At 34.3% G+C, this 23705-nt stretch overlaps 2 protein-coding genes across 3 annotated transcripts in view; both read right to left on the bottom strand.

The window, feature by feature from the left end:
- Positions 1-1654: 1654 nt before the first annotated feature.
- Positions 1655-14428, bottom strand: LOC128221499 (uncharacterized). The gene is made up of 6 exons (XM_052930109.1): positions 14264-14428; positions 9953-10129; positions 8009-8182; positions 4898-4988; positions 4293-4384; positions 1655-4044 (listed from the first exon to the last, which is right to left on the bottom strand). Exons 1-6 carry the CDS (start codon positions 14406-14408, stop codon positions 3725-3727), a joined length of 999 nt encoding a protein of 332 aa, XP_052786069.1. The 5' UTR covers positions 14409-14428; the 3' UTR covers positions 1655-3724.
- A 5656-nt stretch (positions 14429-20084) lies between these two features.
- Positions 20085-23705, bottom strand: part of LOC128221482 (uncharacterized) — a 31260-nt gene continuing 27639 nt past the window's right edge. For both annotated transcript variants that reach the window (XM_052930092.1, XM_052930100.1), the window contains exons 22-25: positions 22717-22881; positions 22418-22510; positions 21933-22136; positions 20085-20270 (exon numbers count right to left, since the gene is read on the bottom strand). In XM_052930092.1, coding sequence (XP_052786052.1) covers positions 20224-20270; positions 21933-22136; positions 22418-22510; positions 22717-22881 — 509 coding nt within the window. In that variant the 3' untranslated portion in view covers positions 20085-20223. The remainder of the gene's footprint in view (positions 20271-21932; positions 22137-22417; positions 22511-22716; positions 22882-23705) is intronic.

Below are 23705 nucleotides of genomic sequence, written 5' to 3'. Positions count from 1 at the left end.
CGCTATTTCGTCGATCGTCTCACACTGTATTCAATAACTGCCTGCTACCTTATTCGCTCGGATTACGACAACGTTTTTAAACCAGCGATTTCTTCAATTGATACAATTAATGCGCATGAGTTACCTATTTTGAGAGCGATGATGTTTGTTCTTCGCGTATTTTTAAAAATGACGTTGGTATGACGTCATGTAAATTTATATGATAAAACGGCGCCAAATGATTGTATATCAAGCGTTTATAACTGAGGGCAATTTGACTGTCGACAATAAATCAAAGTGATCCGTAACGTAGGTTATATAATTTAATTAAAACTCTGTCCTTGATTTAAATATGGATGCTATGTTATAAAGGATATTTGTTGATTTCAGAGTAAATCGTATTGTTCCACGACTGCCATAGAATAACATATTTTCACGAGTGGCGTCCATACATTGAAATCAACAAATTTTCTGTTTCTTTAATGTTTGTTTTTGACGTTCAATTAGTATTTTAATTTATTAATTTAAAACCTTCTATTTTTAAGCCGTTATCCCTGGAACGACCCTCACGCAAAATTAAAGCTGATAATGTAGCTGTCAAACTTCTATTTCCGGTTCGTGGAGAAAATGTTCTACGATATGTTTTATAGTTTATTAGTTAATTGTTTATAGAGCAAACATTTCATTTGTATTATTCAATGATTTTTTTTATTAATGCATGTTTGTTCAAAATAAATGAAGCCAATGCACGAAAATACCTTTAAATCAGACAGGGCATGAATACATGACCAAATTACTACGCCGCGATTTATTAAATGAAATTTGAATGGTCCCACGTGTTAGCAAAACAATTGCGTATAATCTTTGGATAAAAATATGTATCTTGGTTATAGAGTTTGTTTCATGGTACATGGGTATTTAGTCATTCCTCACTGTCAGAGACCAGTGTGATTCGCCTGAGGACATGTTATCTTTCAGGTAAAGAGTGAAGACCACGCTAGGTTGTTGACAAACTTTAAGGCATGGTCGGGGTAAAAGAATCCTCAGTTTATCTTTTAAATATTAAGAGAATTTCCCGGAAGTACGTTTTACTTTCAAACAGTCTAAAAAGATAATTGATGTAAGATCATATTCATGTTCGAGCAGTTGTATTCGTCTGTAATTTGTTTTTTATGAAAGCAAATTGTGGAACATTCTACTCCAAAGTTAAAGAAAACAAGGGGAAGAAACTACCTTGATTTTAAAAGTAGTTCTTAAAGTTAAAACTCCATATTTCACCGGAAATGCATGACAGAATATACTATTGCTGACAAATGTTCAGATGTAATTATGCTATATGCTTTATAGATATCGTCATGGTTGAACGTCTGTGTAACACATAATCATAATATTTGACTGTATCATGTACATTCTTTGAGCTCAATAACATGATTTGATGTGACAATAATACGTAAAGAGTTGGAAAGTAATACAAACACAAAGCAAAATAATCACGACATAATTGAGAAGGAAGCTTTACAGCTTTTACCATGATTTGCTCCTTATTTTTCGCACTTATATCAACAGTATAACATAACAACGTGTGCATGTAGGGTGATTCTGTATGAATGTGTTCTACTTAAACTGTCACAAGTCTGCGGTCAGATATAAAAAGAGAGAATAAGATCATTCCCCCGACGGTTTTCTCTGTTTAATATGCAACTCTAGGCACAGGATGTATATAAAATAAAAGTATAGGTATACAAGTAAATAATAAATGCAATAATTATATATTGAGAATTCACACCACACCACACATACTATTTCATATCATCGTATGGAGACTGATGTTATGAGTCGTATATAAACGCTAAGTTATCGAATATGAAATGATGCGTTGCTTTATTCAAAACCCTTCTGAACATACACCGCTAATTGATTTTATTCTTATATCAATACATAATGGACATTCTTACAATAAATTAAATTAACAACAACAATGACATATTTGACATTTTCTTTCATTATTTGGTATAAAGTTAGGTTTCATCCATCACCTACTTTAATTTCTTAACAATTTGATCAAAGTCTTTGTCTCAATAATTCTCTCTAAGTCTTACAAATTGACAAGTAAGTTAAAAATGAAAAATTTGTTTTAGATCTGAATAACTTATTTTATTCTGCAGACGAGTACTGAATATATAGATTTTCAATATAAAGATAGCAATATCCCTAGCACTTTAAAGAAAACAGGCGTTATAAAATACGAGTGACAATTATATGTCTCTAACTCCTTTTGCCCATGTTTTACAGGTAGATTACCTCTCTAAATCCCCATACAGTATTTTTGCAGTAGTGTTCTACCATATTTGATTTAAAACATCGTAATGTAGCACTTTTTGTCCATGTTTAAAAGTTAGATAACCTTTTTAAATCCCCATTTTGTAGTGTTGTTCTTACTTATTTGATTTCAATTGTAATGTTGTCAACTTAGCCTTATTACATTAACATCTCTTCTTGCGATTGTGCTAACAAGTTCTCCATTAACAAAATTTCTCTGTGTTTTAGTACTAAAACTACTAGAATTTCATTACAAAGCATCATTAAAACTCTTTCTACTGTAATGCTTTCATGTAAACCTTATATTTCACAGCCACAGTATAGCACAGGATATATACTTTACCAAATAAAGACAAACAATTATTTATATATCATCGTATATAAATAATGATAGAAACATGCTTACAAAGATGTTTCATATATTGTCATGCATAAATTAGTTATACGATTTCAAATTCAATAGAGTTAGGAACTCACATACTTAACTTTTATACTCTTATATATTTATAATATCTGTCATGTGTTCTCGTTCCGGATAGAAAAATCCGACCCGAGGGCACCTGCATTGCCAGGTTATGAGGCTTGCCGAGTTACCGGCTACGTAGTGTACCCGAGGGTCGGATTTTTACTATCCGGAACGGACACACATGATATATATTTTTTTCTAGCATACCTTAAATTACATTTTTTGTGAAGAAAATACATAAGAAAGCGCGTTTTTGTACATTTCACCAAAAAGCGCGTGCGATGATGTTTACTGACGTCATGACGCGCAGTAATTTGTATTCACTGCATACGTCAATAGGTTCCTTCGCTATCACGTCTTTTAAGGGTTATTTTGTTTTGTTTTTAAGGAATATCTTTGTTAAGTTAATATAAATGGAACTCATCTATTGAAATCTCATAATTATGGTTACATTAAGTGTTTGATAAAATAAATTAAAAGTATTACGTCACAGCGCGTGACTCATCTGGCATGGGGGATGCCAGATGGAGTTTTCCGGCACGGCTGAATTTACCGGAAATCCGGTGTGCTAGAATAGTTTATATAATTGATTGAGGGCTATCGATTGTTAAAACTGGATTATGTTTATTTAAGTTGATGAAACATTCTACGGGATTATAATAAAATACTATAGGTAAAATACTAAACACTTTAGGTATGTGTCATGTTATGATATATATACATTTGTGTTATTTTACTTATTTGATGTATTCCATTATTATGGACAACCGTTTATGCTATTTTGGAAACATAGTATAAACTCTGCATACTGCTCATCACCCATTATATCAGGCGAAATAGAATTATGATACATGCAAGCCATGTAATATAGTTAATTTCATGAACGCTATTTTCAAAAGCAGCATACCATCCATTTTGACAGCCTTGGTCTCATTTGTATGGTGATGGAACTACACTTATTTACAAAAATGATGTACTATTGCGCCCTTCTTCGTTTCTGTTGTGGGATATGTTCCCAAGTTGTATTGGAGCCAGATACCCATGGGAATCATGCGAGTACAGACGAAGATAATCTTTGTCTTTGTCATTTAAACTGTTCACGTCTAGTTCAGAGTAGATATTTCTTTCTGAAGTGGTAGTATCAGTATTTGGAACATGTATACTGCTTTCGTTCGTTCCAGTACTTGTTTGAGCATCTTCGGTAACTGTCATATAAACGTTTACGTCGGCAGGTATGACGTCATATTCATTTTTACTAGTCGGTATGTCATTTTCTCCGACTGCAACAAAAAATATTTTAAAATAGACATACGGTGTAGTTATCTATATTTTAGTTGTTCAGGAGATATAATATAATAACGTGATGCATGGGCGGTCTCAATCAAATCAAGGCCGCTGCTGTTATAAGAAGATTTAGTTTTCACTTTCCTAGAATTCCATCAAAATTTATTAATTTACAATACAAAGATGAATGGACCGATTTATAAATAAAAAACCCGCGTTTAATTGCGTAAAAATATAATCATACCCTGCGGTTGATCATAGACGTTCATTGGATTAGAAGTATCAGTCCTGTCGGAACGTCCTTCTTCCGGTAACTTCTCGTTCCTTTTTCTGCGTCTGATAAAATTCAATGTCATCAATATTTCCTTGATGTACACTTACAAGTATTGATTCGGAACTCGTTAAAAAGGTTCACTGATAAAATGGCATGAACAGTTGACACATATCGGTGGATATTTTGTCCGCTTTTTTTAACATAACATTTGATCACATTCCATACAAACCGGTAAATTAAGAAGGTCAGGACAATAACACACATTATTCAACCAGCAACAGAAGAACCTTTTGGTAACAGTCCAAATTGGGACTCATATGAAATAACCTTCTTAATGTCATGAATTCCGAACAGGCTAAATACAAAACATTATAAATTAGTGCATTTGCTTATCAATATCAGCAGAGGTGGGTAATGTTTCAGTAGCCGTGTTGTTTTGCTATGTTTACTATATTTTGTCCATAGAAATATAAATTTGTGTTATACGATACAATTCGTACATCATATACTATCCAAAAATAAGCTGAGACACAATGTCATCATTTACTAACCGGGGTGTTCTATACCCTACATACCGGTAAATCAAGAATGACACGACAACCATAAGCAATAATCCACCAGCGACGGAAGTACCTATGATAACAGCAAGGCTGCTTCGCTCTTCCTCTAAAACCAGAATAGTTTAAGAATAAAGTTTTAGACTATAGCGATGAACAATGTTATTTGATTCATAACATTGAGAAGTTGTATTTCTTAAACAAAATATACCTATTTTAGATGCATTTTGCGGAATGTTTAAATGATCATCTTTCATATATTTCGGTAAAATGGCTCATTTCGTCCATGCATCATGATGAATTTCATTATTAAACATACAGTTAACTATTTACATGAAACAAGTGAAAACTGCTACAACAACAACAACAACAACAACAAAAACAGCAATAACATTAACAACAACAACATTAACTGCAACAACGACAACAACAACGACATTTACTTATTTGAGACACTAGGGGATCACATTCTATATATTTCATGTTCTAGATTAAACATGTTTTATTAATACGCAATTCAAACATCAGATTGCAACAGTTTATGTTATCCATAAAATAATGATATATTGAAGAGTGATAATCTATGTACTATTTTAATGATGGCCTTTATTTGTCAACAAATGTAATGAATTTAACTACATTATTCTCAAGTTGATGGATACGATAACACAATAAATCGTGTTAAAGAAAGGCCATAACATTCACTTACGACTGGTGCATTGGCTAGCTTGGGTAGCTCAGACATTTTGTGTTGCTGAACCGTCTGGGCATGGCGTGCATTCAGACGAAAAAATATCCAATGTATTGTCCTTGTACATCCCAATAGGACACGGTATGCAGCCGTTAAAGTCAGCGTTAATCATCCGACCCGACGGACAATACGCTATATCACATTTGATAAATTAATTTATGGCATATTTTGTGTTGAAAAACAAATGTTTGTTTATTTGTAATTCAGTTGATATTAAAAAGTATATTAACACTTACAAATGTATTAATTAAAATGTAAAAAAGTGTATATATCTCTACTTTTTCAAGGCAGAAACTACGATGATTTATATATCTGAGCGCGGCTCATCTCACAATAAAACACGCAATCCTTATTTAGCGCATTCGCATTCACCAGAGCTTTAATAATGATAAATCAAATCTATGGTACGCATAGCATCATCACTCTGGTGTACGAAAATATATTCAGAGCGACTGAGTCTCTCACGTATTACCTGTGATATTCTCAATGCTAGACTAAACAAGAGCGCCCCGAGGCGAACGCTTGTCTATTGTGTTTTATTGATGAGTTATGGCCAAGATTTAAGGCGCCGATGACCAATCTGATAACGACACTAAGGACATCACAATACTGTTTTTCTTCAAATTTTTGGCATGATTAAGGGTCAATTCAGTGTTCCTTCACCCATTCGTAATATTTGAAAATCTAATTTTACTGTCGGTTGTCGGATTGTATTATGTGAAGACCTTTTAATATAGAGGTCGCAAAACACATGAATAATCTAAAACTGGTAAAATGAAATAATGCAAGTTGTGTTTTGCAATTTCAATATAAAAAAACAAGTCCAGCTTTGTGTAAGGGAACAATTTCTATAGAGTACAACCTTAAAACGATTTCCGTAATGTGAAGTATGTACAGGACTGCCGGCCAGATTTTGCTTGAAAAACTCGAGGAATGTATCCGATGTGCCAGAGGAAGCTTTAGGAGTACCCTAAACGATTACGTTCCTAGTTCGGAGAGAAAATATACCTTGGAAGATATTATTGCAATGGACACGAGTAACTGTGACATGGGTAATAACTTTGAAATTATTTTATGAACTTTAAGAAAAAAAGCAGTTGAACACCGCTTTTCCGAACACCGTTTATCCGAAATTATCGCTATTTCGAAATTAATTTTCGGTCCCGATTTTACTCATTTTTTGTTTAACTCAATTTTTAATCTATAATACGAAATCGCTATTCAGAAATAATATTTCGAGGTAAAAATTACGGTCCCAATTTTGGTATTTCGCACCATTTTATCAATCCTTATTTCGAACTCGATCATCTCACAGTTTGTCACACCATACTGCGAATCCACTTGGGCATCGGATGGAGGTGACAATGGAGCACAATTAGAGACATTGAGAACGCGTGTGTTACAAACATCGATGTCAGAAAATGAGCGATTCATTTGGGTTATTTATACCATTCGAAAATGTCTCATCAGATTCGAACACCGCATTGTTCACTCGACCCACTTCCGAACAATCCGGAGAAGGGCTCGGTAACCAACCCGAGTAGATACGATATACATACATGTGCTGTCATTTTGTTTTAAATGTTTAATGACGTTTTGATAAAGAATAAAGAAGTATGATAACTAAATATGTGTGAGTTATTAAACAATAATTCAACAAACATGTAAACAAAAGATCACCTAAACCAAAATATGAAAATTGTTAATCCGAAATATCGCTATTTCGAAATGTTTGAGTCCCTACGATTTCGGGTTATAGGTGTTCATCCGGCTGTATGCAATATGAAATTATACATTGACTTATTATTATCATTATTATTTTTATCATAATAATAATAATAATAATAATAATAATAATAATAATAATAATAATTATTATTATTATTATTATTATTATTATTATTATTATTATTATTATTTTTAATATTGACGATAAATGTTGTTTTTTTATGTCATGATTGAGTAGATTTTAGTTTTGGTCTGTTTATTACTTTAAACTATTAATTTTCCTTGATTCGACTGTGACGAAAGTCAACGTCTTATAAAAATCACGCTCGATTCTGCATCCTTGGTAGAAACCAGCACTGGTGTTTATTTGAAAGACCCTGAGTAGATATATGTGGTTGGGATCGAAAAGACAACCTCTTTTGTGCGAGGCACACACATAAACACTACACCACTTTTAGCCTATGTTGATAGAATGATGTGAATAAATGAAAGCTTCAATTCGAATAACGCAAATCATAACTAATTTGTTGTCTATTTCTGCAAACAAAACAAATAATTGTAGGATGAATAATTCGTGTATTTTTGGTAAATAGAAAGAATGGTCATATCAACTAAACACACTTACATGAATAAAAAAAATGTTATCTTACGAATGCTACAGTTGTCTCTATGTGTAGATGCCATGTCTTCTGTTGTGGTACCCACAGGACACCCATTACACTCAGCAGAGAATCGGCTGTCCTCGTTGTTTTTGTATAATCCTCGCGAACACGGATCACAACCAGTGGATTCGGCGTTGATAATGTACCCAGATGAACAGAAGGCTAAAATGAAAATTTATTAATTTGGTAAAGGCTTTAATTAGATCGAATCTTGCTATTGAAATAGGTGGCAGTTTAGTTTAAACTTTATGTTTTGCAACGATAATGAAGACAATATATTTATTAATTATGGAAGCATACAACTGCCGTGTTACCAGTTACCTATAAATGCATTCAAGATTCAGGCGCTAACAGGTGCTGCAGTTATGATTTGCGAATTCCACTTAGTAAGTAACATATTAACTGGTTAACAAAGATTTGTGTTACCGCTTACTAAGTGAAATTCGCAAATAATAAGTAGATAACGAGTTATAGAAATATATTTATAGATAAGTTGTAACACGAATCTTATCAAGTTAACCAGTTATTATATTACTTATTAAGTGAAATTCCCAAACCGTATCGAGTTAACCTGTTAGTGTCGTATAGCTAAAAAGGGGTTATGGGTGGCAGTCTTGGAAATTTCAAGTCTGTTTAGTCCTATGACATTTATCTCACCAAATAAGTATCGCTAATATTAACAAGATAGCTAGATAATTATCGCAAAAATTAACTGGTTAACACGAAACAATTCGCGGACGCTATCAGATTATCTTACGGCAGTAATATGCCACTATAACGAAAGCAAAGTCACTGTTGTGCGAGAGTGGGGTCTTTTGTTGTGGGGAAACACGAGAACCCAGAGAAAACCCACTTTTTCGGCTAGGTGACAACCGAAAGAGCTCAAATGCGCCTAGGCCGGGAATCGAACCCGGTGACCTCGGTAAGGGGCGAGTGCGCTTACCAGGCAACATTTGGCACTTTCGACAAGAATTGGTGATAAAACTATTTACAATATATAATATTAATGACAAGTTGATATTTGTACATCATATAATTGTATATGTAGATGAGTTTTAATATCCCTGGCCGACGCTGTCAGCGATCTTTTTATTTGTTATGTAAAAGTGATAAAAGAGATTGATAACCTCGTATCTGAAACTGTAATGCGGTAATATTTTGATTTTAAGTTTGAGCCCTCAACATATTATTGATACCGTCTCGTGTATTTTGGAAACATAAACAACTAACAAGTGTAAAGGACGAAGTATGGACGCAAAAATGATACGTTACTGAAAGATGGAGTGGATGTCAATGTGTGCCTGTTCTATTTGAGTTGGGACTGATGGGCATTATTGAACATGTATGTATGTGAACATGTTTAAATTACATTTCATTTTGTTCTGATCTTAAAGAAATACGGATCATCTGTTTATGAACAACTTGCCTACCATGTCTTTGAATTATAGATCGAGAAGTGAGTTTCAGCTCGATGTCTCTCAGCCTCGACTTTTCACCTACTATCCCCACAATCATAAGGTTAATTTATTGGAAAAGACCAACCTGCCTACGCATTTAAGGTCCATTGGCAAAAGTGCTCTCCGGTTATCGATCGTAAACGGACTTTAAGCTCAATGCCACCACGACCATAACCTATGACCTACTGACCTCATACATACCAATTTTGAGATCCCTGAGCCGAATGTCCTTCACATATTGATCGGAAATTAACCTTAATCGTAAGGACACCCTGATCATTGGCTTTGACCACTAACCACATACACTTGACCTACTAGATCAAAGTCCTTTTACCTTACCATTTTCATTTAATTGATCGGAAACCGTAGATACAGACGGACGGACAGACAAACAGCAGGATTTCTATATGCCGTCATTCAAGTCCTAATTCAAAATTGAACGCTATTTCCTTTTGATATTTAGAAAAATACTTACGTTTACACTCGTCGCTATTAGACACACCTGCAGCTATGGTTCCGGTTTCAAATATGCCATCCTTCTGACATAGTTGGCACTCGATGCTTGAATAAGGGTGATCCATTGATTGATAAGTATCTATTGGACATTCAACGCATCCGTTCTCAGTACTGATCTCTCCAGGTCCACATTTATCTGTTGAACATAATCGCAATTATAAAAACTATCAAATAATATTCATCATTAGTAAATGGTGAGTTTTTTACATTACGACCCAAGCGTGACTTATAGATCTTGAGTTTTTATTCCACTTATTTAAATGTTTAATCGGACCTTTATATCGTTTAGTATTCACAAATTATATCACATACCAAAGACAATTCTTAGAGTATGCTTGCAAGTAATTTTGCAAATTAATCACCGGTTTTAATTTAATGGTATCAATGGCCTTTATATATCAAGTTTTACGGTATTAATGGCCTTAAAATGCCCAGTGTTACAGCATCAATGCCCTTGCATACCGAATGTAACGACATTAATGCCTTTCTATACCAAGTGTAACGGTATTTAGGGCTTGTATATACCCTCTGTAACAGTATGTATTTATATATCAATATTAAGGGAATAAAGGACCTTAAAACACTCAGTGTTACGGTTTCAAGGGCCTTTTTAAACCCAGTGTAACAGTAACAAGAACCTTTGATTTTCAGTGTTACGGTAACATTAACCTTTTTTTGCCCAGTGAAACGTGCTATTGACCTCTATGTACCCAGACCATCGATATCAAGGATCTTTATATACACAGTATAATGAGTAAAGGGGTTCCAACAAGTGTAGCGTATCAAAGACCTTTATATTCCAGTGTAATGGTACCAATGACATTTATATAACTTGTGTCTCGATATCAAAGATCTTTATGAAATCAATGTAAGATGATATTCAGAGAAACGTGGAGAGGGCCTTTATATAGCCAGTATAATGTTTTAAGAGCAATAACATACATAGTTTAATAGTACCAATGACCTTTATATACCAATGTTTACGTGTCAAGGACCTTTATGTACTTAGTGTTATATTATCAAAGGCCTTTTTATGTCCAGTGTAACGGTATGTATGACTTTTATATACCTAGTTTAATGGTATCAGTGACCTTTACATAACACGTGATGGATGTCAATGGCCTTTATTTACCAAGTGTACGGTATCGAAGGCCTTTATACACCTAGTGGGAAGGTATGATGGGCTTTTTATATCTTTGTGACGATGTATAGGACCTCAGTAATAATAGTTGATTGGGGCATTTATTTACACAAGGTTACGTGTCAAGGGCATTTATATACCCAGTGTCATGGTATCAAAAACCTTAATAAACCATTGTTACGATATAAATGGCTTTATATACCTGATGTTACCGTATAAATGGCCTTTACACATCCAGTGGAGCTGTATAGAAAGCTTTTACATACCCAGTGCGGCGATATCAACGACCTTTATATATTCAGTGCAAGGTTAATAGGTTCTTTAAATACCGAGAATGACTTTTCAACCTTTATACACACAGTGTTACGTGTCGAGGGTCTTTTAAAACCATAATATACCAAGTGTAACGGAATCAAGAGCCTTTATATAACCATTGCAAAGTGTTAATAGCCTTTGTAAACCCAGAATACACCATTCCATGGCCTTTACACATCCAGTATAACGTTTCAATAACCTTTTTATACCCAGCAAGTATAATGATTTTCATGACTTTTATATAAGGGTACCGCTGTTAAGGACCTTATATACGCGGTGTAACGGTATGAATGGCCTTTATATATCATGTGTAACGGTATCAATTGCCATTATATATCATGTGTAACGGTATCAATTGCCTTTGTATATCATGTGTTACGGTATCAATTGCCTTTATATATCTAGTGTAACGGCGATATGCGCGTTTATATGTAGCATATCTAGGGCCTTTATATACCCAGTGTAACGCGTCAAGACCCTTTATATTTCCTTCATACCGTTATCAATGACCTTTATATACCCATTGTAACTGTATTAAGAACCTTCATATTAAGGCCCTTTGTATAAACCGTATTAAACGTGTCAAGAGCCTTCGTTTACTATTCGCCACGGCATCAGTGGCCTAAATATACCCCGTTTAATGGTATCAATGGCCTATATACCCAATGTCGCATTGCCGAGAGTCTTTATATACGCAATGTATTGGTATCAATGGCCTTTATACCCAATGTCGCATTGTCGAGGGTCTTTATATACGCAATGTATTTGTATCAATGGTCTTTATACCCAATGTCGCGTTGTCGAGGGTTTTTATATACGCAATGTATTGGTATAAATGGCCTTTATACCAAAGGTCGCGTTGTCGAGGGTCTTTAAGTACGCAATGTATTGGTATCAATGGCCTTTATACCCAATGTCGCATTGTCGAGGGTCTTTATGTACGCAATGTATTGGTATCAATGGTCTTTATACCCAATGTCGCATTGTCATGGGTCTTTATATACGCAAATGTATTGGTACCGATGGCCTTTATACCCAATGTCGCATTGTCGAGGGTCTTTATATACGCAATGTATCGGTATCAATGGCCTTTATACCCAATGTCGCATTGTCATGGGTCTTTATATACGCAATTAATCGGTATCAATGGCCTTTATACCCAATGTCGCATTGTCATGGGTCTTTATATACGCAATGTATTGGTACCGATGGCCTTTATACCCAATGTCGCATTGTCGAGGGTCTTTATATACGCAATGTGTTAATATCAATGGCCTTTATACCCAATGTCGCGTTGTCGAGAGTCTTTATATACGCAATGTATTGGTATCAATGGTCTTTATACCCAATGTCGCGTTGTCGAGAGTCTTTATATACGCAATGTATTGGTATCAATGGCCTTTATACCCAATGTCGCATTGTCGAGGGTCTTTATATACGCAATGTATTGGTATCAATGGCCTTTATACCCAATGCCGCATTGTCAAGGGTCTTTATATACGCAATTTATTGGTATCCATGGCCTTTATACCCAATGTAGCATTGTCAAGGGTCTTTATATACGCAATGCATTGGTATTAATGGCCTTTATACCCAATGTCGCGTTGTCGCAGCTCTTTATATATGCAATGGATTGGTATCAAAGGCCTTTATATCCAATGTCGCGTTGCCGAGGGTCTTTATATACGCAATGTATTGGTATCAATGGTCTTTATACCCAATGTCGCATTGTCGAGGGTCTTTATATACGCAATGTATTGGTATCAATGGTCTTTATACCCAATGTCGCATTGTCGAAGGTCTTTATATACGCATTGTTTTGGTATCAATGGCCTTTATACCCAATGTCGCATTGTCGAGGGTCTTCATATACGCAATGTATTGGTATCAATGGTCTTAATACCCAGTGTCGCATTGTCAGAGGTCTTTATATACGCAATGTATTGTTATCAATGGTTTTTATACCCAATGTCGCGTTGTCGAGGGTCTCGACAACGCGACATTGGGTATAAAGGCCATGGTATCAATACATTGCGTATATAAAGACCCTCGACAATGCGACATTGGGTATCAAGACCATTGATACCAATAATACTTCATCAGAATACTGGTTCTGTGGATATTCCTCACACGCGCCATTCTTAATATACTGGCCTTTTGAACAAACAGCTGAAAACCGACAAGGAATGAGTAAAATGAAATTAGTAAATCTGGTCATGATTATAAATGCCGTTAAATATAAACCCCGGAAACAATTGATTAAGCAATTTCGATCAATTTTCGATTATGCAATTAAGTTCAAGAGTTGATATAAGTTGATAAAGACGATGAGAATTGCATTTAAACGTAACAAAGTGTACGTAAAAATGAATGAACATTTACTCCAATTCTAATGTTATTTTTCATGGATTCTCATAGGATATTGCAGCAAAATACAATTAATTGATACTGTTGTTCTATCCTATTTTCCTGAAAGAATACAGTCACAAAGCGATGATTTGTTCCAAGTTTAAAGTTTATTATTGTCGTCTTCAATAGTATACGACTGATTTGCGGTAATACTCACATTTGTATCCATTATTATGTATATAAATGTATATATTCATAAAATACGTCTAAGGCATGGAACGTGAAATGTTTCATGGCTTCATGTAGTTTGCATCAGCACTGGATTCTACCCATGAAACATGTAAGATTAATAACCTTTCACAATCAACTTAAAATGTGCTGTTGGAACTGTGAAAGAAACTGTGTAATAAACTTAAATATATAAGTACGAACCGTATTATTGTTCATTGAAAAAAAACTACTTACGTATTGAACAGTTAGATTCCGAGGTTGATCCTGTTGTTTCTGTTGTTTTCCCAGTACTGCATTCTTGACACGGATTGAACTTGTTTAGACCAACATTATCCTTGAAGAATCCCCGTTCACAGCTAGCACAATTTGTACCATCCATTAACTCTTCGCCCACAGGGCAGAAAACTAAAGATGAAATCATATATGCAATCAATTACTATGTTTACGTTTTATGTGACGTCATCTGCGAAGATTATCAAATCCAGTAGAGGCATTCACCTTACAGAGAAGAAAATATTGATCTTTAAATTTGTATTTCTAAACTATCCATTACCTCCTAGGATGACACATTTTTAACTTATTTTTTGAGGAAAACAAATCCAACTTACAACCTTTACTTTCCTTGTATTTATATTCGCTGTTGACGTCACATATAACTTTATAAACATTATAATTTATACTTCTTTATTGCGCTGTTTTCACTCATTTTGGACAAGGTTTTAAAGTTGTGTTATCAAAAGGGCTACACAAATTTGCATAAGGTTCATTGGGCACAAGTTTAGAATGTTTGGCCTAGGCCTTATTTTTTGTACGATCACGATACTAAGTCTAAAACAAACCTCATACTAATAAAAATATATAAGTCTTAAACATCTCCAATAAAATAAATCCCCTTAAAACAGATTATTGCCAAAATGTTTCAATAACGCTCTTCATCTCATTTTGGATTTTTTGTATTTCAGAGCATTTAATTAAAACAAGTTTTGTTTTTTCATACTAATTTTAGGGTACATTTCTTGTTAGTATTTAAGCATTTGTATGAAATGAAAAATACTCTTACATTCGCAGAACGAGTCATTCTGCGCGCTCATGTCTCTTGTGGAATAGTCGGAAGCACACATTTTGCATTGTAATTGGTACATTTCATTTCATAATACCCCAAATCACATTTTTGGCAATCGCTTGCAGAAACATTCCAAAATTCTCCCAAATCGCAAATATCTGTAACAGAAAAGTAAGCGAAGTTAACATAATACAATAATGATAATATAGTGTTATGTAATCTAAAACTAAACTTTTAAAACATTTTCCATTAACCGAGATACCCTACCTTGAACCTTTTTGTCTATTAAACGTCATATTTTCTGCTTCATGTGTATTCAGCGTTAACTATCAATATTCCTGCTACTGGTAAATATTACATCATATTCGTTAACTTTCAACACCATAATTACAAAATGTATGATGGTGTCGTTGTGTGTATACTAAAGGTAGGGAGTACAATAATCCTTTTTGTGAATAGTTTGATTTTGTCATAATAGTCAGAGGGAAGGCAAACAATTCGGTTAACAAAATCTACCCATGTCACAGTTGCTCGAGTCCATTGCAATAGTATCCTCCAAAGTGTACTTTCCATCTGTACAAGGAACGCAATCGTCTTGGGTACTCCTAAACGTCCCTCTTTTACATCGAACACATTCTGTGAGGTTTTGAGGGTTTCTAACATAACCAGGCAAGCAGTCCTCTACAAGTATATCATTTATGTTATTTAAACCTCACATAAATAAGTAAAAACATTACCTATAATAAACTTGTTTTGGATTTACGAACGTGTGATTCCGATTGTAGAATTGTGTTTCAGATTTCTTTTTATGCGATTCACGAATTATTTACCCTTCAAACATGTGGCAGGTCGTGTTAAATTTTCAAGGGAGTCAAAATAAAACATATCATTTCAACTATCGAAATGCAAAAAGGCCTCATATTACGGATGAAGTTCTAAGGTTGTACTCTACAATTACCGTTTCACCCCGATAGCATACGTTTGTAAAGTTAAATAAGTTGGACTAGCTTTCAACAATGATGTTGAAAAACAGTTCTTGGACTGTGACTTTTATTTGTGGAATTATTTTACAGTGGTACTACATCCAAGTACGTGTTCAATTTAAATGTTTAATTTCGAGGTTTTCCAGTTACAAATATCGAGGGCTTAAAAGAAGCTTTAAAGTGAGTATTTTGTATCATATGTCAAACACCTTAACAAGTATAAGTAATATACTTGATTTTCGCCCTCTGTAATATACCTGTACAAGCGGCAATGCTGGTAGAACGATTTCCGACTGTTTTATATCCCAGAGGACAAGGGAAACAGTAGTCCTGCCCAGTCATGTTCTGAAAGTAATGTCGCTTACAATCCACACATTGTTCCTCGTCAACATCATAGTATGTTCCAGCTTCACACGTTACTGAAATCAATATCTTATTTAACACTGTATTTAAACGTTTAACGCACATGCCCTAATAGACATTCAGGATGTGTACGTATTTTGTCAGATTAAATGCCTTACTTATATGTCTCAAAACGTTTAATTAATACTTTGTAAGATGCTAGTATGTCCATCTTTGAGTTGATGCATAGATCTTTTCGTCCAGAACATCTAGATAAAAGGGATTTATTGACATCATATACCTTTTTTTACAGTTTTGCTTTTTGCTTTTCATATTGGTATATATGTAAATATAAAACAGATTAAACATTTATGTAATGTTTTTGTAAACTTATTAATGAGAATACAAAACATGAGAGAAATAAATGTTTGCTGCTTTTGTAACATTTCGCAAGGCCAATTTAAGGTAAACATACTAAAGAGAAGGTTCCTAGAGAGGAAGCCATGTATCAAAGTAAAAACCTGTTTGCAAATAAACTTTGAGAAACGAGCTTATTTGTTCGATCAGGCAGGGTCTTAAATCATTGTGTATTTGTACTGATGACGAAGCAATGTCATTCAGTCCAAACCAGGAAAGAAACACTCAACATTTTCAACAGGTTTGAAGTTGGTTTGAAGTCACCGCCACCGCATTCGCAGTCTTATTGAAATACAAACTTAAGCTGTTTCTACGTGACACGTGTACAGTATCCATACATGGCGGTCTCAAATTATTGTAGATTTGGACAGATTAAAGATCGCGGTTGTCCAGTTAGCGCAGTGGTTAGCGCACTCGCTTTTCACCAAGGCGACCCTGGTTCGATTCCCGGCCTTGGCGCATGTGAGTTTGGTTAGTGGTCACCAAGCCGGACAAGTTGGTTTTCTCCGGGTACTCCGGTTTCCCGCACAACTCAAGACCACGCTCTCGCGAAACATCGTGCCAACGAGAGTGACTTAGTATAAGCTATCAGAGATTCCTTCACAATCGTTGCAAAATATATAATGGTTAAAGTTAAAGATCGCCTCGATTTAATGCTATAACACATCGAATTAATCCATCGAATTGTAAACAGTAATAGACGACTATATTTTGTCTAAATTAAGTGCACCTGAATTTTAATATGGTCTTACCTATACAGTCATTCTCTTCTCTAGCTCCGCGGAAATTCGTCGATTTGCCATTCCCACAAGGTATGCACTCTGTTTGCACAAAGCCGTTCTGGTAATGCCCATAATCACAGAGAACACACTCTTTTGCCTCTAAGTCGTACCTCCAACCAGGGCCGCAGGGCACTGTTATAAGTATAGATTTATAGGCATTCATTTGCTGCAGAATCTTTAAATTAGAATGGTAAATTTCGGGGAGGTGGGCTCTCTTAATAAATAATCAAGGTCGTGTTGGCCCATACAAATTTCGTTGTGGGCGGGTATTTAATATTAGTCGTAAATTAATCTTAGAACGATTGAGCTAATCTGATTACATGTACTTGTTATTATTAACTGACTAATAGTGTGAATGAAGTCAATGGTGTATGACCATAAGATTAACTTAAGTTGAATATTGTATACCACGCAGGTCCTTTTCAGCCGAGCGGCAATCTAGGTTAAACAATAAGTGAAATATTACCTAAAAAGTAGTTTGCAAAAGACAATACGAAATCAATGCCACGTTTACCCTATACAATAGAATAGCAAAACTGAAATAAAGGACATTAAAATTACCACAAGCTCTGGATTTATCGCTCATCACGAGAGCGTAACCAACCCCACAGACTTCTTCCATGCTAATTTCAACAGTGTCTTCGAGTAAGGATGCTTCAGCTATTTCCTTCAAAGTAGATTTGTTTTCTGTTAGGTAAGAAGCATTAACTCAACAATAAAAAGTCAAATTATTATGCCTTGTATCTTGGATCTGGCAATTTAAATAAGTCCAATGAAATTGATTTATAATCATGGTCATCAGTCTATCCACAATGACGTAACCGACGACATCGACACCTAGAATATGACATACCTTGTCTTGTTTTCTTAGATACCATACAACCTGATAATAACTTATGTTTTGTAAAATAGTGATTATTTAACGTACATTTTTATATATTCTATGATTCATATTGCGATAATGAAGTTTGACAAATAATATAAAATATCACGTATCTTGTTTAACCCCAATATATAATAACTGCAGAGAACTTTTTCGACCCTGTTATACGAATTGCATTGCTAGTTCAACGATACAGTAGTTTTATACACTCAATTCCATACCTTCAAGCTCAAATCCTTTTCTAACAGAATGATAATTCTGAGCGCATCTAACACCGACGTTTCTCCACCACCAACGGCAGTAATCGTATTGCTAAAGAAGTAAATCAAAACAAGAGCACTGTTTAAAACAAAAATAGCGTGTTTTTTCATCTTTGCATACGAAATTGTTTTATTAGTTGTGACAACAAAGCTACTAAATCCCGAGCGTTCAAACTGCGCCTCGGCCCAGCCGTCCAATTTCAAGAACTTTACAAAAATATTGATAATGTCAAATACAATAATAAGATGATCGCTATAGATGACAGGGATTAATGTGTAGCCTATTATTTTTTTAAATGCTTGAGCACCAGACAAGGCAATAGTATTTATCCCTTAATTTAACGACAATGACCCTCAACGGCTAAGAGATAATGTAACGATGATGAAACGTTGCCCTATTTATTTTTATTTTTTTTGGCCTGCCTGCAAAGAAAATACAAAATTGAGCGTGATATCTTGACGAAAGCAGGAGTATCAGACGGGCCATGTACGTTCTATCTTTTTAAAATCAACGGTGAGGAAACCCGAGTCCCAAAAACTGAGCACAGTAGTGTCAACGGCATATTCTAATATCCTGTTCACTCTGCTGTTATTGACAACCATGATAAACAAAGCGCACCACCCACCACACTGCCAAGACATCACACTCTGTGATTTGTGTTTGAACATCCATCAAGTCGTCTCTAGGCAGACTTTGTTTTGACACTCTCAGTACTTATTGAAGAGACTCATATCAGTGTATCAAACGTATTTAAAAACATTATAAGTTCTTTCAGACAAACTGTGTGGAAAAATAGTGGGTTTTTTTTAAATGCATAGACACAAGCTATAACTATAACGCGCCGATGGTGTCATTACTTATCTAACGCTTCTTGTAAAAACTTCAGTGTATGTTTGTATGTCTTTATCAATAAGCATTGCTTATATTTCACAAATTATTACCGTACGATGAATGTGCGTTTTTTTTTGCAAAATGTCGTGTATTTCACTTCTTCTACTTTATTTTATTTCAATTGTGAATATTCTCGAGTCCGTTCCCTGGACAAAAATTAAGTCTGTGTCTTCCTTTTAATCCAAGAGGACGTCCCCTAGTGGGGATTAAAGCCATGTCCTCTGGGTTAATAGGCGGACACCTATACCATTATACCACTAGACCGATCTCATCCTTAAAAATATAAGTGAACAAAGTAATGCGATGAGGGCAATCTAGACAGGAATACCTGATGATGATGCATAGACAAAAGTTATTTAACACTTCACTCACCTTGCAAATGTAAGAGTGAATTCAACTTCAAACATTTTTGTATTGTCGATACAGGCTGCTTTTGTGATTTCAAGGTTATCACAATTGGCTCCGGTGCAAAGTCCCGTCCATTTTTCACCATTTATATCGTTCATTAACATATCGTTCAATGTATCAGTAACAGCAGTGTTTATGTTCAAATTTCTACAATGTATCACTGCTTAAAATTTCATCATGATTGTGACTGCATACCTTGGGTCTCTGCTGACTGAAATCAATCAACAATAATCATCAAACACCTTGTTAAATTTACATACATTTTTTGTATTGTGAAAGTTGGATAGTTTCATTATCTTATAAAATTGCTAAATATTTACCTTTCACTAATTTTAGATTTTTTTTCAAAAGGAACTATACTGATGTCGATTGGGTCTTTTAAAATCCATTCTCAAGATGTAAGTGAATACGGGCCAAAATACTCAAAAATCAATTTTACAAAAATTGTTTTATTGTCAAAAAACTAAAACGAGAGTATTTATCTCATTTATGCATCTACACGAAATATCTTATTCTACAATTGTGTACACATGTAAACATCTGACTCAGAAAAAAACTTTTATTATATAACAAAATCATCTTAATTATATTCGGGTGTTTTAAAAAAAAAAAGGGATTATTAGTTTCACCAAGCAATAGAATACATCAAAGTTCATCACTACAGTCAACTAGAAAGTTTTAATGAAATGAATATATAGAGTTTTGCCACTTCAGTCTGAACTTGGACTTGAGACTGTTGGTAATTACGGCCCCAAGACTCAAAATATGCGCATATTTTAGTTTTGTTGTTAAGACGTTGTTAAACGAACAATTATGCTAACAAATTAATGCAACTGCTACAAAGAAACTTTTCCTACAATTCGTCAAACATCAATGATCATCATCATCTAAAACGATATTTTGCAACATTAAATGTCCACTATTCTGAGCATGAATCTAAAAAACATTCTCCGGTGGCCATCATTATAAAAAGTGCCAAGTTCAGACTGAAGGGGAAATACTGCAAATTAATATTTTATTGTAAGCTTCTTTCTAGTTGAGTTTTGACGATGGAAGTTGCTGAATTGTGTTACTATTCAAAATTGTACAATTATTCATATTTATGTACAACGAATGGAATAAAGATGATTCTTGGGGCTCATGATTACTAAATTACCGAAGTCAGAAATCGCTATATTTAATTACAAAATTATCTTTGTTCCATTCAGTTTACAAACATAAATCTGAGTTTCAATTGTTTTAAGATTCAGTAAATGGCATCAAAAAATCTTCAACTAGAATAACCTTGACAGTGGAATGAAGATTTGAAGTATTTAGAAGTCTGTACTCAGACTTGAGATTGATCGTTTTCATTTTGACTTTGTTGACAGTTTTGCAACTTGAGTCCAAGCTCAAACTTATTTAAATTTGTAATCATGGCAGATGTAAGTGATGTAAGACAAAGTCCACAAATTTAAATTCATTTCGAAAGCATGGTTCATGTAAGAAAGATGTTCAATTAAAATGTTAAAATAATAGTAATTTCATTTTCTGGTAAAAAATATATGCTTTTAAATAGAAACAATCACCGCAAAGCCAATCTGCATTTTGAATATATTCACCCCAAAAAATATTCATTTTGTTGAATGGCTTTTCCTCAAATGGAAATGCTTTTTGCACCAAAACCTGATACAATTTTCTTTCGTAAAGTCTGCTTAAATCCTTTTTTACACCTACACACATTAAAACCAGCTTTTGTGTTGTCGAATGCCCTAAGAACACTTGCAAAAAAGGGAATTGTTAAACTAATATTGTTCAAATTATACAATAAAAAAATAAGTAATTAAACTTTGACAAAAAGTTTTTTATAAAAAAGTTAAATCATATGTCTTACTTGTACATCCCGGAAGAACGAGATCTTCATACGGTTCTCTTGTATCCCAAACGCCAAGCGTACCACAAGATATATATTTAGGAACAGGTGCAAAAAGTGCTTCATTTGTATCTAAACACGCGAGATCACACACGGCGTCTGCACCTGAAGGACATACTTTTCTCTGGGTGTCGTCTGATCGAGCTGCTGGACATTCGTCGTTGTCTTTGAAAAACAATTTTATTACAAAATTATGAGCTCGTCAAGCTTTTCATTATATCTTACTGCCTAAAAATCCCTAAAGGACAGACTTCTTAAAATTATATAGTTTCAAACAGAATGATTAGTAAAAATAGCTGGTTAAGCAAGAAATAATAATGCAATAGTACACATTATAAGAAACACTTCATAAGCGTTATCAATTTCATCTAGTAGATCTGTATTTGTATCATAACGGGTACTGATGTAAAAATACATTAAACCCAACGATAAATGGTTTAGCTTACATTTTACCACAAGCTGCACTCTGCATTCTCCGTAGTTGAGGGTGTTACTATTCATACCGACAATAACTGTTTCATAGAATCCCCATGTCAGACCTTTAAAAATAGTATTTCAGTTTAGTATCAAGTAAATGGAATACAACAATACAATATATTTCACATGTCACAGAAATAATTGCCCAAAGGTTTTGTAAAGAAAGCACATTATTTCGATCAATATTGCAATAAAATTTTAGCTTGACTATTCGATGAAAAAAAGAATAAGGCATTACTACACACTCAGGCTCTGGAGGACGACTTACTTGGTGGAAGGGAGTGTTTGAAAGTAAGAGTTCCATTGGTATTTTCTTTGACCTCCTCAATCTTGCCGACAAATGTATCCCTGTCTACAACTCCTTCAGCAGACAGATGCATTATGTTTTCAAAACCATCACAGTTCATCTGCGGGAAGTTTATATTCGGATCGTCTAAAACAATTAAACCAGGTTTTGTTAACGAGTTTTGATCAGTACCAACCCACGGGAGTATATTAAAATGATTGGGAAATTGGTCATTTTAACTTTAAAGGAATGTACCTTTTAAAACTTAATTGGAGATGATTGTCAAAAGTCAAACATACAACAATTACATTGCAATTTAAAGAATCAATGACAAGTTCGAGAGCAGTCAGACGTAACATTTAAAAACAACTATGATATCAAGTTTGAAATGATAGTTAATCAGTGGCTGCTTTTGATTGTGAGTCATGTACTGTTCCACACACCAAATGTATAATTTAAATTTCACCGTAGTCTTACAGTTCATAACCACTCTTGTTTTATGTGACATCTACTTATAATCCAATAACAAGTAGTCTTTAAATGTTCCATAAACATAAATCAATCATGAAGGGAGTTTACACAGCCACTATTGAATGTTTAACACTCTCAAAATGCAAAATCCTTTTGCAAACAGTAAGTAATGATGCCCATCGTATTATCCGGTTTTGAGTACTTACATGACAACACTCATAGTAATGCCATAATGATGAACATTAGAGATTGAAATAGTCACAAGTACGCACGAATATCTCAAACATCTCTCTCTTATTACTGAATCAAGCAGTGTCATTGTTTTGGAAACCTTTGTGTTATATTCTTATTTTGATAACCTAGACTTTTAAAGTCATTCATCTAATTGTTTGCTAAAACGTTTCATACGTTCAAGGGAGTAATTTGGCATTATCAAATAAAACAAACCTCTTACGATATTTCTTTTTTTTGCCAAGGAGAATAAAAAAAATATATTAATG

This window comes from Mya arenaria, chromosome 2 (assembly GCF_026914265.1).
Source record: "Mya arenaria isolate MELC-2E11 chromosome 2, ASM2691426v1".
Taxonomy (NCBI): domain Eukaryota; kingdom Metazoa; phylum Mollusca; class Bivalvia; order Myida; family Myidae; genus Mya; species Mya arenaria.
The sequence above is the reverse complement of the archived record's forward strand: the minus strand, read 5'-3'. Positions and strand labels throughout refer to the sequence as shown.

Coding starts and splice junctions, on each gene's coding strand:
- LOC128221499 (XM_052930109.1), bottom strand. CDS start 14,408: ATGGATGGTACAAATTGTGCTAGCTGTGAACGGGGATTCTTCAAGGAT. Junction 10,130..14,263: donor GGAATCTAACTGTTCAATAC/GTAAGTAGTTTT, acceptor TATGTTCAACAG/ATAAATGTGGACCTGGAGAG. Junction 8,183..9,952: donor TAATAGCGACGAGTGTAAAC/GTAAGTATTTTT, acceptor TTTTCATTTTAG/CCTTCTGTTCATCTGGGTAC.